The sequence below is a fragment of the Marmota flaviventris genome, chromosome 5 (genome assembly GCF_047511675.1).
Source record: "Marmota flaviventris isolate mMarFla1 chromosome 5, mMarFla1.hap1, whole genome shotgun sequence".
Classification (NCBI taxonomy): Eukaryota; Metazoa; Chordata; class Mammalia; order Rodentia; family Sciuridae; genus Marmota; species Marmota flaviventris.
The window spans coordinates 43,121,406-43,140,282 of record NC_092502.1 but is presented as its reverse complement, the minus strand read 5'-3'; the positions used below and the strand labels follow the sequence as shown (position 1 = coordinate 43,140,282).

Below are 18,877 nucleotides of genomic sequence, written 5' to 3'. Positions count from 1 at the left end.
GCCTGCAGAGTATTTGGCTGCAGGCTCAGAGAGAAGGCGGCTCTCCTGGGACCATAAAGGCAGAATGGTTGGGAGCATCAGAGCACAATAGCAGTCATGGGAAAAGGCGGTGGTGGGCCTGTGAGAGCTTCGGGTGCATTTTCTGGACACAAGACCTGTTCCTAGGAAAGTCCGAGTAAAAGAGCTTGACTTCTAGTCCTATTGGTGACTTCAAATATTCCAGGAAGACTCCTCAGAGCTAAAATTCCATGTCTGAGTTGCAAAATCATCTGCTCGGTTCAAAGAGTCTTCCAGGGGGCTTTTAGGAACCAACATTTGGCCATAAGGGAGAAAAAAAGATGTCAACCTATGTCAGCAGCTATGCATGAATAATGTTTTAAGTCATACAGTGGGATGGGGCGACATGAAAAAGGAACTGGTGGGGCGCTCCTACAAAGGGAATCCCCCTGCACAAACAAGTAGCAGAAGTTTTGCCATTTTATTAGGAGGACCATTATTTTAAAAGGTGCTGATTTATTAAACTTGTACTTGCTGATTCTTCATATCTGGATGATTTAAAATAGCAAGCAAGCATAGGAAGTTGTGCCTAGAATTCCACAAACCCACATGGGTCTGTAAGATGTTAATGGGGATACAAAGTGCGCCCCCGGGGGTTCATTATCTCAGAAATAAATTATTGACCCCAAAGCCGGGGTGCTTAGAAGAGCACAGGTAAACACTGAGGATCACTCAAAGGGTTGAGGTGGGTGTTGCTTGAGGGATTGAGATTTCTTTTACTTTGTCATTGTCCCCAGTGCCCCAAAAGCTGAGAAGGCAGCCTCATCTGGGACCCCCATAAAGGCAGAGTGGTTGGGAGCACCAGAACACACAGCAGCCATGGGAAAAGGTGGCGGTGGACCTGTGAGGGCTCCAGGTGCATTTCCTGGACATAAAACATATTCCTAGGAATGTCTGGGTAAAAACGTTTGCTGCTATCATCCTCTTGCTGCTACTCCTGGCAAAGTGCAGTCATGCTTAAACATAATAGCTGCAGAGCATCATTATCTGGGGACACTTAATCCTAGTTCCACAGGCCTGTGCTCTTAACCAGAGATCTTGTTTATCTAATGCTCTGTTCCCTTTACGAGTCACAAGATACTTCAGTGAGATGCTTAAGTGTCTAAGCTCTGCAGACAGACCCGTGGGTGTGGACTCCAATTCTACAGTTCCTGGTGGATAAGACTATTAACTGTGGCTCAGGTTCCTCCATTAGAAAGCTAGCATAATAGTAGACCTGACCTTAAAGACTGTTGTGAGGATTGAATGACTTCATCCTTGTAAAGGATTTGAGAAAGTTGTCTACAACTTTCTACATGGCTAGTCTACAAAATAAACGGTTATAGATTGTGCTGATTACCATAAAGGAAATAAAGATGGTGAAGGGATACAGTCACTCTGGGTTTTTTTTTTTTTCTTTCAATAATGGAAACATCATTTGCAATGAATAATATGAAGGAAATGACAAGGTACGGTAATGTTCTAACTCTGGGGCATTTGTCTCAGCAAATGGTCAGGTTAGCATCTCTGAGAAGTACTGTTTAAACTGACAGGAAAAAGAGAAGGAGCAGAGGGGTGGAAGGCTATCCCAGGTAAGCAGGAGTTAGGTCAATCAGAACCTTCTAGATGGAGGTGAGACCTCAGATGCTATTCTCTGTGCAAGTAGAATGGCAGTATTATCATTTGATTTATCACATTAAAAAATAGCCTGTCTGCTGTGTGAAAACCAGATCAGAGGGATGCAAACAGAGAAACCAGTCAGCTGGCTGTGTTGGTTATCCAGCACAGACATGTGGTTGGGGCAGAAAGGGCCTGAAGACAAGATTTTGTAGGCAGGATGTATATTGAAGGGATGAAGGGGGATGAGAGGAAGAGAGGGCTTAAGAGGTGACTTCGAGACAATGTAAATAACCGGGTGAATGGGGTTGCCATTTGCTGACATAGAAGGGTGGATTAGGGTGTCATTTCAAAAGTTTGCTGCGGACATGTTAAATGGAAGATGCCTGCTAACTGGAGGTATCAAATGGACTCTCATAGAGATTTGAGAGAAGGCTGGAGATAAAGATGTGGAGGTTTCTAGCATATAGTTTCAGGAAAATAAATGGAAATGGACAGAATTAAAGAAAGGGTAAGATATAAAATCAGGTACAAGCCTAAGTCCTAAATAACTCCCAGGATTTAGAGGTACAATATAAAGGAGTCATTGTAGAAGGGGGCAACTGAAGGAATAGACAGTAAAGTAAGATGATATCCAGGTACTGGGGCCTCACACTGATTACCAGTAAAGGATGGTCAAGGAAGAGGGAGTGGTCAGCCATGCAGATGCCCTTACAGGTTAACAAAATGACAGAGCGACTGCTGGAGGTGGCAACCCAGAGATCACTGGTGACCTTAGTGAGCCCTTTCAGTGGAACAGAACCCCATTTGGGGCTAAAGAGTAAATGGAAGGTGAGGGAGAAAGGAACCACATTTTCAGACAATTCTCTCAGTGACTAATTCCATATAATTAGCAATTGCTAAGAAATTCCAGGCTGTGTGGCGGTGTGGCTGTGACTCCCTGCGGTTTGGTCTGATTACAGCTCTTCTAAAAGGTTTCCTGGCCTGCTGCACAGCCACTCAGCACCTCATCAGGACTGGGCACTGACTAGCCCTGGTGACTTTCTCTAATCATAAAATGCTGGTGCTGGCCTTTTCATTTTAGGGAGAACCCAACCTCCTGACTGCTTGCCCACAAAGCCCTCCTTCCAGTCTGATAAGCACTGCTTCAGAGTCCTGCCTGCTTAGCTGTTTCCCACGCAGCAGAATGGCAGGCCACTTGGGTTTGGTTTTCTTGGTAACTCCCACCACGAGGCTGCCACTCACAGCCCCTGTGAATGTGAACATTCTAACATTCCACTGCTTAAAACTGTTTTAATTTTAAAAAGCAAAAACATAATTTGATCCAGTTTCACTCCCCAGTGCCTCCCCTATACATTGTCCTTTCCCCTGATCCCCTTCCTCAACCCAATTGGTCTTCCTTCGGATTTCATGGAGTCCCTTTTTTTTTGTTGTTTTTTTCCTTCTAGCTTCCAATATGAGAAAAAAATACTTTTCTTCTGACTTTTTTGCTCATAATTATAGTCTCCAGTTCCATTCATTTTCGTGCAAATGACACAATTTCATTCTTCTTTATGGCTGACTAAAACTCCATTATATACATATGTATTATATACACACATATATAAAATATATACGGGTGTTTGTGTGTGTGTGTGTGTATGTGTGTGTGTGTGTGTGTGTAGACTCTATCCAGCCGTATTGAGGAACAGCTAGGCCAATTCCATAACTTGACTATTCTGGGTCTTTTGTTCCTCCATATGAATTCAGGATTTTTTTTTTCTAGTTTTATGAAGAACATCATGGGTATTTTGACAGGAATTTCACTGAACTCTAGATTGATTGCTTCTGGTAATTGGACATCTTAACTATTAATTCTTCCTTTTTATGAACATGAGTATTTTTTCCATTTTTGTAGTGTTCATTTTCTTTCTTTAGAGTTCTATAATTTTCATCATAGAAGTCTTTTACATCTTTGGTTAAGTTTATTCCTATGCATTTATTTATTGCTTTGGAAGTTCTTGTGAATGAGACTGTTTATCTGATTTCTTTCTCAACAGATTTATTATTGGTGTAGAGAAAAGTAATTTATTTTTGTTGATTTTTTTTTTACCCTGCCATTTTGTTGAATTTATCATCTCTAAATGTCTTCTATTCAAACTTTTAGGGTCTTCTAAGAATAAGATCATATCACAGGCAAATAGAAATGGTTTGATTTCTTCCTTTCCTATTTATTATCTTTCTTCCTCTTGCCTAATAGTGCTGGCTAAAATTTCAACTACTATATTGAACAGAAGTGATGAGAGTGGACATCCTTGTCTTGTTACCAATACCAATGAAAATACTTTCAGATTTTCCCTACTCAGTAATGTCATTGGCTTTCAGTTTGTCATATATGGTCTTTATGATGTTAAAGTAAATTCCTAGTTTCTTCAGGGTTTTTATCATGCAGAGTGTTGGATTCTGTCAGAAGTGTTTCTTTATCCACTGAATTGATCATGTGACTTTTTGTCCTTGGTTCTATTTATGTGGAGTGTTATGTTTATTGATTGGTGTATGTTGAACCATCTTTGCATTCCTGGGGTAAAGCCAACTGGATCATGGTATATAATCTTTTTAATGTGTGGTTTAATTTGATTTACTAATATTTTATTGAAGGTTTTCGTGTCTATGTTCATCAATGATATTAGTCTATAGTTTTCTTTCCTAAAAGTATCTTTACCCAGTGTTGGTAACAGAGTGATACAGGCTTCATAGAGTGAGTTTGGAAGCTTTTACTTCTTCCAGTTTCAAGGGGTAATTTAAGGAGTATTGACATTAGTTATTCATTAAAGATCTGGTAAAATCCAGCTGTCAGTCTGTTAGGTTGTGGCCTTTTCTTTGTTGGGAGGCTTTTTATTACTGCTTCAATCTCATTGCTTGCCATTGGTCTGTTTGACTTTCTCAGTTTTGGTAGGTTATATGTCTAGAAATTTGCCCATTCCTTTTATAGAGAATACAATTTATTGGAACATAAGTTTTCAAGATATTCCCTAATGATCCTCAGGATTTCAGTTATGTTTTTAGTAATGTCCCTATTTTTGCATCTGATTATAAATTTGGGTCTTTTAGTTAGTTTGGCTAGGAGTTTATCAATCAGTTTACTTCTTTAAAGAACCAACTGTTTTATTACTCCTTTGTATTATTCTTTTTGTTTCTATTTCATTAATTTCACCTCTAATATTTCTTCCTTCTACTGGTTTTAGGATTGGTTTGTTCTTGTTTTCCTAAGACCTTATGATGTATTGTTTGAGATCTGCATTTGTTTATTTTAGACACTTACAAACTTCCCTCCTACCACTGCATGTGCTACATCCTAGAGATTTTGGTATGTTGTATTTCAACCTTTTGTTTTTATTCTAGATATTTTTTAAAAACTTCACCTTTAATTTCTTCAACAAAGAACTCATCATTCAAAAGTATTTTGTTTAGTCTCCATGTATCTGTGTAGTTTCTGTAGTTTTTCTTGCTATCGATATGTGATTTCATTCCACTATGAGCTGAAAAATGCAAAAGATTCTTTTTCTTTCTTTCCTAAGACTTGCTTTATGGACTAATGTATGATCTGTTTTGGAGGAAGTTTCATGAGTGACTGAAAGTGCATTTAGGGTTGGATAAAATATTCTATAGATTTCTGTTAAATCCATTTAATCCACAGAAAGGTCTAAATCTGATATTTCTTAATTGATTCTGTTTGGATGATCTGGCTATTAAAATCTCCACTATAATGGGGCTGGGGATGTGGCTCAAACCTGGGTTCGATCCTCAGCACCACATACAAATAAAGATGTTGTGTCTGCCGAAAACTAAAAAATAAATATTAAAATTTCTCTCCCTCTTTCTCTCTTAAAAAAAAATCCCCACTATTACTATAATGGGGAGTCTATCAGTCCCTTTATATCTAGCAATGTTTGTTTCATGAAATTGGGTGTCCCCAGCTTTCAGAGCATAAGTACAGTTGTTATGTCTTCTCATTGGGCCATTACCAATAAGTAATGACATTCTTTGTCTCTCTTAATTTTGGCTTTAAGTTGCTTTGCCTGAAATGAATAGAAATTTTCATTTTTAACAGATTTATTATTGGTGTATAGAAAAGTGTCCACTTCTGCTTGCTTTTGGATTCCATTCACAACGAATATCACTATCCATCCTTTGAATCTGTGAATGCCTTTGTAAGGTGTGTTTCTTGGAGGCAACATAATATTGGATATTATTTTTTAATCCAAATTTCCAATCTATATCTTTTAATTAGAGAATTAAGATCATTTCTATTCAGTGTTATTGTAGAGAGGTATGTGTTACTTTCTGTCATTTTGTTTTAATTCTTATGTTTGATTTCCTTTTCTCATTTGCTTATTTTTCTACTGTGGCTTATTCTTCCTATGCTTTCTTGGTTATTTTTATCTTCCTCTTTTGTGTGTAGGGTTCCTTTGAACATCTCCTGCAACGCTGGTTTTAGTGGTCATGAATTCCTTTAGTTTATGCATCTTGGAAGATTTTTATTTGTTTTTAATTCTGAAAGAAGGCTTTGCTGGGTGTAGTAATCTAGGTTGGCAGTGCCACCCCCCAGCCCAGCTTGAAATAACATTATTTTATGCTGTCCTAGCCTTTAAAGTTTCTACTAATAAATCTGTTGTTCGGATGTTTTCCTCTATAAGTGATTTGGTACTTTTTTCCTGCAGTTTTTTAAAATCGTTCTGAATTTTTGGCATTTCAACTATAATATGTCATGGAGTTCTTTTCTGGTCCTATTTGGAGTTCTAAATGTTTCCAGTACCTGTATGTCCATCTCCTTCCTAAGATAAGAAAAATTTCTGCTATTACTTTATTGAATATGTAAAATATGCCATTAGTTTGTATTTCCCCTTCTTCTTCAAGGCCTGATTCTTAAGTTTTGCTTTTTAATGTTGTCCTGCTTTGTTAGCAGTACAACTACAAGTTACACAACTTTTTAATGTTGTACTTTCTGTTTATAGTCTCTTCTTTCTCTCCCCACCCCACCTTTATTACTAAGTATTCTACTTCCTGCACTTTATCTTCCAGCCTTGACATTCTTTCTTCTGAGAGACACCCACTAAGTTTTTTATTTGGCTAATTGGGTTTTGCATTTCCAAGATTATTATTATTATTTTTTTTTTTTACTTAACCTCTGAGCCACACCCCCAGACTTTTTTATATTTTAATTTTAATTAGAGACAGGGTCTTGCTAAGTTGCTTAGGGCCTTACTAAGTTGTTAAGGCTGGCTTTCAACTCAGTCCTCTGGCCTCAACCTCCCAAGCTGCTGGGGTTACAGGCTCCAAGATTTCTCTATCTCACTATTTAAATGCTCTTTCATATTCTGCATTTTCTTCTTTTAGGTCTTTTAATTTGTTGATTATTTTAACAAACAATTTTTAAATTATTATTATTTTTTTTTAGTAATGAAAAAACTTCAAGCATTTACTGAAAGAGTTTAAAATTGGCATTCATCTATGTTAAACTCATTCTAAGTCAATAACCTGGGGCTATATTGAATTAAGGGAGACAATAATTATTGAAGAATAGGTTCTTTAAGACTCTATTTTACCGCACCATATATATTGTATGATAATTGTAATGAAAGTACATAAAAGAGATAACCAAATAGTACTTAAGGAACCAAAACACCCATACTAAATTTAACTTCAGCAAATTGATATTCATTAATTATTTACCCAACATTTCCTCCACTTCAGTGTCTTTGGGTTTATTTGTTGGGAAGATGTGAGCTTTTATAGAGGCATTTTATGGCCTTGTCATCTGCATTTCTATGTTGAAAGTTGTTCTTTTATTGGGACAGGTATCTAGCACCTACTGAAACAGTTACAACAGGTAACTGAGTTAGTGAGCTACTTTCTCTTTATACGTGCCCCAGCCTAGGGGCTTAGCTTGGCTTCAGAGCACACACTCAACATGTTCAAAGTGCTACGTTCAATCCCCAACTCCACTGTCCACCAGCCACTGTACCTCCTGAGGCCACTGCCACCAGCAGACCCTGGAGGCTGAGTGTCATCCCTGCTGCTGCTACCAATCCTGGCAACCTTACTATCTTATGTATACAAACCACATAAATTCTTAACTGAAGGCCAAGTAAATTAAATTAGAAACCAAAACAGGACATGAATGGTTGAGGTTTCAAAGTGACTTGAATTGGCAAGCTGTGGTTTTTAGCATTTCCCAAGATATCACTTGAGAATGAGGAAAGCTGTCTACTCAAGGACTAAGGAATGCCCATACTACGATTTTGCATGTATCATGAAAATCAGGGAGTCTCAGGAGCACACGGAGTTTGTCTTCAGATCAAGGTGAAGAACCTCTTTCTACCGTATTAGTTTCCCAAAGTTGCCTAATCATGGATCACCTGGAGCACCTCATGAACTGCAATTTCTGTCTCACCCAAACCTAATGAAACAGAACCTGGGGAAATGACTTGATGATATCCCTTTAAACAGATGCTTTAGAGCAGTGCTATCCTCTGATATATGTATGACTTCCATTTGAGACTCAGGATGATTTTACATTGTTTAGATTCCACAAAATACAAAGTAATAATAACAATAGGGCTATGATATAGTGCTTGCCTAGCATGTGTGAGGCCCTGGGCTCAAGACCCAGCACTCCCCCCTTAAAAAAAAAAAAAAGTTCCTGATTGTAATTTAATAGCATATTGAGCCCAATATAAAATATTTCAGGCTGGGGTCATAAGCTTAGTGGTAGAATGCTTGCCCTTGGAACAATCCCTAGTATCATAAAAAAACAAAACAAAAATTTCAATATGTAACCAATATTTTAAAAAGTATTAGTGAGGAATTTCATTGAGGCTTCAAATTCCAGTGTGTATTTTACACTTTCGGCATATATTTATTCAGTTCAACCCCCATCCCCCTAATCGGGTCTCAGAAAGCCACTTGAGCCTAGAGGCTGTATTATTGCATACTATTAGATCTGCAAGTCTAGGAAGTTGCTACTTCAGTTTAGATCTAGGTGAGTGATGAAGTCATCCCTCTTATTACTGCAGGGTCTACTTCAGCCAAATGAATGAAAACAGGTAAAGCAACCCTGATCGCAGGTTTGGGATTTGGCCTAGTTTTTTTGCATCTTTAAAACAGCGACATAATTCTTGCTGGGGTTTGTACTCCCCTCTGCCATCCTGTTCTGAGCACATTGGGCAGTAGCCCCAGCTGGGGTTGGGCAGGATCAGAGATCCTCTCCTGCCTTTCTGGGATTCTGTTAGCTTTTAGAGCTTTCCAGGTCTGGAAATTTCCTTCTGTTCCAGTCCATGGTGGACCTGAATGCTGGGGTGAAAAAAGCCGTTTGTTTGTGGTAGGGCTAGAATTTGCATGTCCTTAAGTCTTCAGGGGCATTGGAAGAAATGGGAAAGTTAGGGGATGGGCTTGCTCTGGGTAAAATTTTGTTGTTCTCAATTTGAATTCATGGTCACATTTTTAGTTCTCTTCATAATTTGATTTTTTCCTTTGTATAGTTAATCAACTGTAGAATGGAAGATAAAGGAATCAGAACAGAGACAAAATATAGAATAACTCTACCCTATTTTTTTAGGCAGACGGAAGGACAGGGGTAGGGTGGGGGCCTGGCACTCTCTATCCTTGCCTTAGCTGGTGGACTGCTTGGAAAGCTATGAGGAAACCTTGGGGAGGGAAGGAGAAAGGGAACCTCCTGGCAATACTTTCTCACTTCTGGTAGGAAATGCTGCCACCCTCTGATTCCAGTGGGAAATGCAACCAGATTTGGCGATCTGGTGGCTGCTGGGGCCCAGGAAAAAAAAAAAAAAAAAAAAACATTCCTCAAGAGGACAGCTGCAGAGCAGCAAGGCTCCTGCCAGCCCTTAGGCCTTCCAGAATAGCTAAGGAAGGTGAGAGGACTTATTGAAGAATAAGCCATGCACTGTGAACTGGCTAGCAAGCTTCCCTTACAGATCTCAACCCCCTCCTACCTCTCACAAAAGCAGGCCTGGGTATTTGTGTTGCACTTCTCTCCTTCACTCATCAGTTTGAGGATTTTCCCCTTATAGTAGCTCCAGAAATGTTGAAAGATTATATACACTGGAGAAACCAGGGAGAAGCAGGGTCTGGACCATCTGGGCTCCTCAGAGTCTTTCATTGTGCAGTTGCCTCTCCATCCCACTCCTACAAGAAGCACAACTGTGATTAACTCACATACTATAGGGAAAGCATACAAATTTCAAGCACTGCAGTGCAAAAGTAAGTATAAATGAAAGCCTTCTGGCATTTCATTCTTGTGAGTTAACCATTATTAAATTCCATACAATGTAGTTTGTTACAATGTAGCAAATATTCATTCAGATTTCTAGTTGTTTTTACAAAATATTCTATAGAATTTACTCTTCTCACATAATATAGTCAACCTGCATTTTAAAGTACCAGGGTTTGAACTTGGGAACACTCAATCACTGAGCCATATCCCCAGCCCTATTTTGTATTTTATTTAGACAGGGTCTTACTGAGTTGCTTAGTGCCATGTTTTTTTGCTGAGGCTGGCTTTGAACTCGTGATCCTCCTGCCTCAGCCTCCCAAGCTGCTGGGATTTACAGGCATGCGCCACCACACTTGGTTAACATGTATTTTTTTTAAAGTAGCCCATTTCAGTAGCATATATGTACCTTAATTTAACCAATCCCTTAAGTGTTTCACTTTGTTAATTATTGTAACCAAAGCTTAAGTGAATCTAGCTTTAATTTATGTGCCTACAATCATATTTACTCTGTGAGATAATCATAGAAATCACATTGCTTAGTCAAGGACATGTTTGCTAGGGACTACCAAATTGGCATACAAATGAACCAAGCTGAATGAAAAGCACCTCACATATGGTGCTTTTTAGAGGAATTCCTTCCCTAAATCCTGGCTTCCCAAATAATTTTTTGAGTTCTGAATCAGTCTGGACCATCACTAGAAGCTGCCGTGGAGGCATGGTGCTCGGTGCCGAAGCTAACCTAGTAGATTGTGGTGAGTTTTGTTATGACCCAGAGCAGCCCTATGCACTCAATGTCAGGGAAGGTGGTAATTGTTTTCCTGCCTGGGTCTTGTTTGCTGGTGGGAATTAGAGGAAGGCAGTAAACTAACTGGACTCTAAAAACCATCTTTCACTGACTCCTCTAGCACGGTTTACTACAGTTGTGCAGAACCCATGGAACTTTTAAGCCACTTCAGCATAGAATCGAGGGAGTCAAATGAAGTCCAGTAGAACTTCAGTTTATGGAAAATAAAGGCATCTTTAAAATGAGAACAGTATAATTTCTATTCCTTTTTCCACTAGCACCGTTTGTTTTGGTTTTTGGTTTTGAGGTAGGTAGGATGTGTTGGTTCGAGTAGGGAGATTGTCTAAGGTAGGCAATCCAGGTAAGACAGAGGTTTCTGTCTTGAATCCCTGAGTGGTTCTGCAGCTACTTAGAACAGTTGGAAAAAATGGGTGTGGAGACCAAGATGGATTTGTGGTCAAGCTGCACTCATGGCCAAGAACCTGATATGCCAGTAGTAGAAATTCCTGTCTTGTTCCTTTGAAACATACTTAAGATCTCTATGGGCACCTGCTAAACAGGCTCTAATTCCCCTTGAAAATGCAGTGATGAGGCATTCATGCTGGCTCTGCTGAGCCCTCTTCACTCTCCATGCCCTGGCCTTGTGACTTGGCAAGCAACATGTCTCTGTCTTTCCCATCACACCTCAGAGGGAGCAGCACCTCCACTGTCATCTCAAGCTATTCATGGTATGTGCTCTCTCTCTCCTGGATACAGTGAAAAGAAGTTGAAGGCCAGAGTTCAAGAGCTGGTGAGTGCCTTGGAAAGACTCACAAAGAGCAGCGAAATTCGACATCAGCAGTCAGCAGAGTTTGTTAATGACTTAAAGCGTGCCAACAGGTAAAAACACCCCTGTACATCCTTGTGACACTTAGACCAAGCCCACCTCAAGGTCATGTCTTACCAGGGATGGCCACTCTGGAACTCCTGGGAAGCAACTATAGACAGTGGGGAGTCATCACCCACTCTTCCTGAAAGCAGCACCTTGCAGGGCTTTGTACAGAAACCTAAATGCTCAGTGAAGATAGGTCCTTTGTGTAGAAAATAAAACCTACTGGTTTTCCTCCAGTGCTAGGGATTAAACCAATAGGTGCTATAGCACTGAGCTACAACATCCCTATCCCTTACTTCTAGAGATAGGGTCTCACTAAATTGCCCAGACTGGTCTCAAACTTGCAATCTTCCTACCTTAGCCGCCTGGGTACCCAGGATTACAGGCATGCACTACTGTGCCCAGCTGTAGTCTCTTCTGGATATTTCATATAGTAAAGGTTCTGAGAAGTCATATAATTTTTAAAAATCTGTTTAAGTCAATGTTTTCCAACAGAATTGACTGTGGAACCGTATATTTGAGCAATATTTAATATCCAGTGGGATATTCTTAGGACACTTAGTCTCAAAAACTTTGGGCTTAGGACCCCTTTATATTTGTAAAAAATTGATGACCTTGCCAAATGTGCCAGTAATTCTAGCTACTCTGTAGGCTTAGGCAAGACCATAAGTTTGAAACCAGACCCTGTCTCAAAATGAAGATAAAAAGGGCTGGGATGTAGCTTAATGGTAGAGCACCCCTGGTTCAATCTCCGTATTGCGCCCCCTCACTCCCCAAAAAATAGAGGACCTCAGTGAGCTTGTGTCCCTGTAAACTATCTTTATTGATACTTCTATCAAACTAAAACTAAGACAAGTGCTGGAAAGTTTTTACTCATTTACAAAAAAATTAATTAGATATAATACGAATGGTATTTTTATTATGAGTGACACTTTTTAGTTTTCCAAAACTATGTCCAATTTAATCTCTATGTAGCCAAAATATTTTGAAGTATATTGAGAACATCTGACTTCATACAGATGTGTAGTAAAAGGTTCAGACTTCACAGACCCCTGAAGAGCAGCTTAAGGGGTAATACAGATGTACATGGAAGGGGTTTAGGTGCAGATTGGGACCAGAGAGCATAGCGAGCATATCTAGACTTACTGGGTTTCAATCCCTGACCCAATCCATGGTACTCTTGTGCACAAACAGTTCACCAAGACCCATGTTGTACTTACTGGGCTGGACACAGTTTTCTTATGGCCTAACTGGATGCTCTGAGTCCAACTACACAAAGCTTGACATCTCTCCCTGATCCTAAGTGAGGTCACTTTCATTGCATCACCTCTGGATGCTTCTGTAACTTACACTATTTTGAAGTATATTGAGAACATCCGACATCAGCAGTCAGCAGAGTTTGTTAATGACTTAAAGCGTGCCAACAGGTAAAAACACCCCTGTACATCCTTGTGACACTTAGACCAAGCCCACCTCAAGGTCATGTCTTACCAGGGATGGCCACTCTGGAACTCCTGGGAAGCAACTATAGACAGTGGGGAGTCATCACCCACTCTTCCTGAAAGCAGCATCTTGCAGGGCTTTGTACAGAAACCTAAATGCTAGGACAACAAGGAGACCCACTATTTGTATTTAAGTAACAGATTTCAGCTACCTTTTCTGCATTGTTGGCTGACTCTTATCCACAACCCCTCCTAATGTTAGCAGTGGGACTGAATTAGTCATGGTTAGGCCAGTAGATGATGAGCCCTAGTGTGGAAATCCCTGGCACTGTGCTTCTCAAAACTACCTGGTTCCAGAGTCTTACTGAAGATCAGGCTGCATGCATGATCTTTCTCAAGATCAGAACTCACTAGACCTGGCTAGCCATCATACAGGACAGTGTGTCTCATGCTACTTAGTACACATGTTCATGTTTCCCTCTGTTCCTACTTAGCAACCTGGTAGCTGCCTATGAGAAAGCAAAGAAGAAGCACCAAAACAAGCTGAAGAAGTTGGAGTCTCAGATGATGGCCATGGTGGAGAGGCATGAAACCCAAGTGAGGATGCTCAAACAAAGAATAGCTCTGCTAGAGGAGGAGAACTCCAGGCCACACACCAATGAAACTTCACTTTAATGAGCACTCAGGCACCAAATTCTGGCCCCTGGGGGCAAAACTCTAGCAGGCTATTGAACCTGCTGGGAGGAAGAAAGGGAAGGTTGGCAGTTACATCAGCCCTTGGACAATGGAGTGCCGCCTCCTACTCAGACCCTGGGGTGAGTGGCCTTGCTGACATGAAGACTGTATCCACAGGATCCTGCTCTTCCTCTTGGGGTCACGGACAGTGTATAAACACAGGCTGTGTGTACTGTGCCCAGCAGGGTTTTGCTTCTACTTTCAGCACTCACTTTCTCACTCCCGCACCTTTTCTGTCCATCAGTAAGATCCCAAGCAGTTGTTTTTATAAGATTTTTCCAGTCATTTTTTTTCTTTTTTGTAGACAGTGGACTTGCTTATATTCTGGCACCCCAGATTTCTCCTTCCCTCCTTCAGGGGAAATCTTGATGTAGTCTGTACATCTCCAACATCTAAAAGGATTGCTGATTAGCTTACCACAACAAAGCTTTGGTGTTCAGGTCCCATGTTAAAGGTCTCACAGAGGTGTCACTAGGAGTTAACAGGCCACATAGGTGTCACAGTCTCAGATACACTGGAGAGCAAAACCAAGGCTGTGCCTGAACATTCTGTATTAGAAGAATTAAAAAACATTTTACCTTTTAATTACAGAGGCAGGACTGGAAAGGATTCTGGGGTTTTCCTTCCCAGTGGACCCTTCTTAATAGCTAAGGCGTAAGGGTTGAGAATCACGGACACAGGTAGAACTAAAATTTTTATCAGGTTTCTTCAAGAGTAGAGAAGTGGTATTAGAACTTCTTCCCCCAGCTGCAGGGTACTACATAATTGCTGTTCTCCTGAATCAAAACTCACCCACATGAACACATTTGTAGCTCTAGACCGAGGCTGTGCATTGTCAGGCACCAAGAAGATACTGAATGTTTTGCAAAACTATCTAAGAGAGTGCCAGTGAACCCCCAATTCAACAAGTCCTGCTGTCATGACAGAGATGAGGTGAGGACTGGTTGTTAGGTTCTACCTCCCCCACAACCCAAAATACATGGTGATGACTAGCACATGGTGCTTAAAAGGTTCAAAGTACCAGAATTCTTTCAGGGAAGTCCTCCAACTTAAATTCATCATCCCTTTTCAACTGTAGCCTTCACTATTTTACCCCTTCTGTTTTTCAGTTCCACACCAATAATTAAAGGATGACTACCTTTTTTTTTCCTCCTCTGCAGCCCTGGAGACTGTACCAAGACCTCTGTGATAAATGGGCTCCAATGCCAGTTAACTACAAATTAAAGTTTTTGTGCTTTATGATCAAGTTACCACCGTAGAATCCTCCTTATCCATGAGCTTCGGGTGGGTGTATTTTTGGGGAACATGATTCAAGTTCTTAGGCTTTCTCTGCAATGGGAAAGTCACTACCTAGGAGGACAGTCATTTCTACCCTAAAAGTAACAACTATGCTCATTGAGGGGAAATCCCCCATCAACTGGTATGAGTCTGGATCAGCTTTTGGGTGATCACTGTTTCTATCTATCCCTGATTCAGTCAAGGTTTGCTCCTCTGATTAAAAAAATATATATATTTTTTTATTCTTTGGACAAAGTTACATTTTGTCATGAGGAAAATGTTCTGGCTGAAAAGTGTATGCAAAAAAAATACACTTTATACATGAAATAAGTTTATCATTTTTCCAACTTGCCTAGGCAATGTCCTACACTGAGTGAACTGAGATGTGCACGGCTTTCTTCCAACACTGAAAAATACATATGGACCAGCAATAACATCCTGCCCACTGACCTCTGCCTCCATTCCCCCTCCAGCTAAAATCAGAGAACTTACCCCTTTAGGCCCTGTAATTCCTCCACACAGGAGAGGCCTAAAGGGGTAAGCACTTCTGTTATGGTCCCCATTAGTATCCCACTTAGCCTACGTTTATGCTTCAACAATACTTTTAAATATGGGATGACTGGGTGAACTTCCCGGGCAAAATTATCAATTTTTACAGACATGCAGAATAAAGAGATAATAAATTGATATCCTTTCAGTATATTTTTCAAATACTCCCCTACGACAATCTTTGTTGAAGGTAAAGTATCAGGCATTTGGTTATGCTGATTGTGAGAACTACTGAACACCACTGATTAAATGAGAACAGGCATCTGGGTAATTTTCCTTTTTGTATTATCTGGCTATACCTGAATTTTTCTCTAAATAGGAGGTGGTTTACATTAACATCTATCTCCATTTAGGGTAAACAATGATATTGATTTTGTGGTTAACCTTCAGAATTTCATATTTTGTTTTCTCCAGTGGCACTTACCTCTATTCAAAGTTCAGTCTGGCTTGGCAAAATGGGAATAGAGCAAAAGGAACCATTTGACGATTTCCTTGGAATATATTTGCCATTGTTAAATTGAGGCAAATAAAACCAGTAGGGCAGAATTCAGAAGTGAGACCTCAGTCCACAACTTATCATATGTGAGCCTACCAGCTGGATCTGATATTCTACCCAAGCCTGGGTATATTAGCTGCCAATACTGTCCTGTACTTGTAGGCAGTAAGAAAGATTCCTTTTTGAGACATTTATGGTTCAACACAGTGTGATGAGACAGTTGAGATGTATCTATCATGCTGTCCCTGTCTCTCATGAGTTAGGCCCATATATGCACTAGATGTTTCATCATTGCCAATGGAAGTAATTAGTGTTTCATATTCACTTGTACCAGCTAGCATGTCAAGTTTCTGGAGTTAGTTCCATGCTGCCTAAAAGTAGAATGTTAGGCTAATAAAAATTAAGTGCCAGTTAAACATAAGTGCTTAATTCTCCTTTCAGATGCACGTACCTATACTAAGTCTTCCTCTGGGCCTGCAGCAATATTTTACAGGGATCTCGGAGAACTCTAAATTAGAGCCTTGACATAAGTTGCAGCCTAAAGGCTTTTTCCTTAAAGCTGTTAAGAGTGATAAAACAATCCTCATCCTAAGGAAAACTTGAAACTTATCTGAAAGTCTTCTACTTCCTAGCTGCCTATGGGTATTATTTAAAAAAAAAAAAAAAGCCCTATAGTCACCTGGATAGGGCTGGAATGCCGTGTCACTGGCATGAATTAACTTCCACAGCTGCATGTTTAATTCTAAAGATGCTTTCTATGACCCACAAAAATTTATGCTGTGATTATTTTTTAATTCTGTCATCACCTTAACTCAAAAATTCTCAAGAGCTTGGGTAAGATGCTCTTGTTTTAAGTGATGAGAACAGCATACAAAAAAACCCCCCAAACTTTTGTTAATGACATCTGAAAGTGTCCTCTCTCCCATATAAAGCTTTAAATTATTTGCAAATCCTAATTAGGAATATGTCCTGTTCATTCTACAAATAATTTTAAGTGAAAAAACCATGCTAAGTTTACAGCTTCACCTACTTAAAATGCAGCCAGCATTACAAAGATTTTAGAACCCAAACAGAATTTTCTAATGGTTCAAATTTTTGTACTGATCTTAATTAGGAATGTTGCCATAGGGAACGGTAACATATTTTTTGGGTTTTCTTTCTTTTTGCAGTACATGACAGCTTTATACAACACTAGAAAAACTGGGGCAAAATCAGCCATTTTCCTGTTTATCCCATTTCACATATAATGATATAATCACCACCTTTGGCTTATCAACTCTCTCTAGAGAGTTTGTAGCAAAGATATTACTTGTTACAAAACAAAAATACATTTGCTACACAAATTCTTTTAAGTTTTTCCATAATTGAAATTAGCACTGAACCTGAGCCCTTCTAAAGTACCTCATTTCACAAACTTGAGGTTAACTCTAAGAAACATGCCTTGGCTGCCAAGAACTAAGAATTGGAACTAGAATTATCAATTAATGTATTGCTGGCTGCTATCACCACAGCACCACTGAGCACTAAGTTGCTGTTTAAAAATATAAACAAGTGGAAAAGGTACAAAAATTGAATAGAAGCTGTTTGTGTATTCTTATTCTTCTAATGCCTATGTAGAGGAAATGTGTTTGACATGCAGACAACCATTATGTTTTTGGATAAGTTATAGTAGATTATAAGTCTCTCACCACATTACATCTGAGTGGGATTTTGCATGTGCGCAAGACAAAAACCATTTGGTCCCAGAAATAGCAACTGCTGTTGGATTAGTAGTACATCCTTGATTTAGTACTTCATCTTTCCATCTTTTCATCTGCTAATCATCTGAAATAGGAGTTCAGCAGAACAGACCAATTTTATGCAGAATTACATCACATTCACATGGATTCCCTGCTTAAATAGTTCTTGCTCTCATTTGCTTTTGCACTTTTTCCTAATCAAATTCACGTGGGAAAATATTCTGTTTGTAGAACTCCTAGTATTCACTTACAGTGCTCGTGTCAGCACTCCAAGTAAATTGAGAACTCTTAATAATGTGCTTTTGTTTGAACCTAATGCAAAGATTATGAAACATGTTCACTTCTTTCCTATTTCTAATCAGTTTGTAGACATCTTGTCAAGACTATTACTTACTTTGCATGAGATTTTAAGTTTCTTATTATTAGAAAATGTGCTTTTATACCACTTGAATTATTAGAAAAACCTGCTTGAATGTACTGCCAGTTATTAAAGCACATGTGACTAAGTTTGCATTTGTCAGTATTGTTCTGCTGTTTGTACTGAAAGTCTCATTTTAAAGTTGCTACTTAACACTGTACTATACCTTGTAATTTTTAGATTCTTCACTTGTATGCTTTAAATGTTTCCAGATGCCTTTAGTTTTAGCTGCTGTAAAACAGCTACTTTGTGTTATTTGATATAGAATTGTTTAAAAAAAACTCCATTTATTTATACAGAGACATTTATAATATTTTACAAACATTCTTATATTCTGAATAAATATTTCTAATTCCACACTGTACTTTGTTTTAATTAAAGGATAAGACTGTCCTTCTGTTAACTATTAAACATGTGAATATTTAATATAAGCACCTCAGATTTGATAAAGTGACTTAGTCAAAGTAAGGGGCTAGGATTAAGGCTAGATCAAACCACCAACAGCCAAAGAAACGTTGTTTATCACCAAATTTTATTATTTAGCCACTTCCTTGACTTTCCATTTATGCCAAAATCATCTCTTTTCCCTTTTAAAGATTACTGGTACAGGGATGGTAACACAGAACTAAAAGTACAAGGA

General features: G+C 39.2%; 1 protein-coding gene across 2 annotated transcripts in view; it reads left to right on the top strand.

Annotated features, from left to right (window-relative positions):
• Mcc (MCC regulator of WNT signaling pathway) overlaps window positions 1–18,594 on the top strand; it is a 264,056-nt gene extending 245,462 nt beyond the window's left edge. For both annotated transcript variants that reach the window (XM_027941081.2, XM_071612192.1), the window contains exons 16-17: window positions 11,466–11,588; window positions 13,517–18,594. In XM_027941081.2, coding sequence (XP_027796882.1) covers window positions 11,466–11,588; window positions 13,517–13,697 — 304 coding nt within the window. In that variant the 3' untranslated portion in view covers window positions 13,698–18,594. The remainder of the gene's footprint in view (window positions 1–11,465; window positions 11,589–13,516) is intronic.
• Window positions 18,595–18,877: the final 283 nt, after the last annotated feature.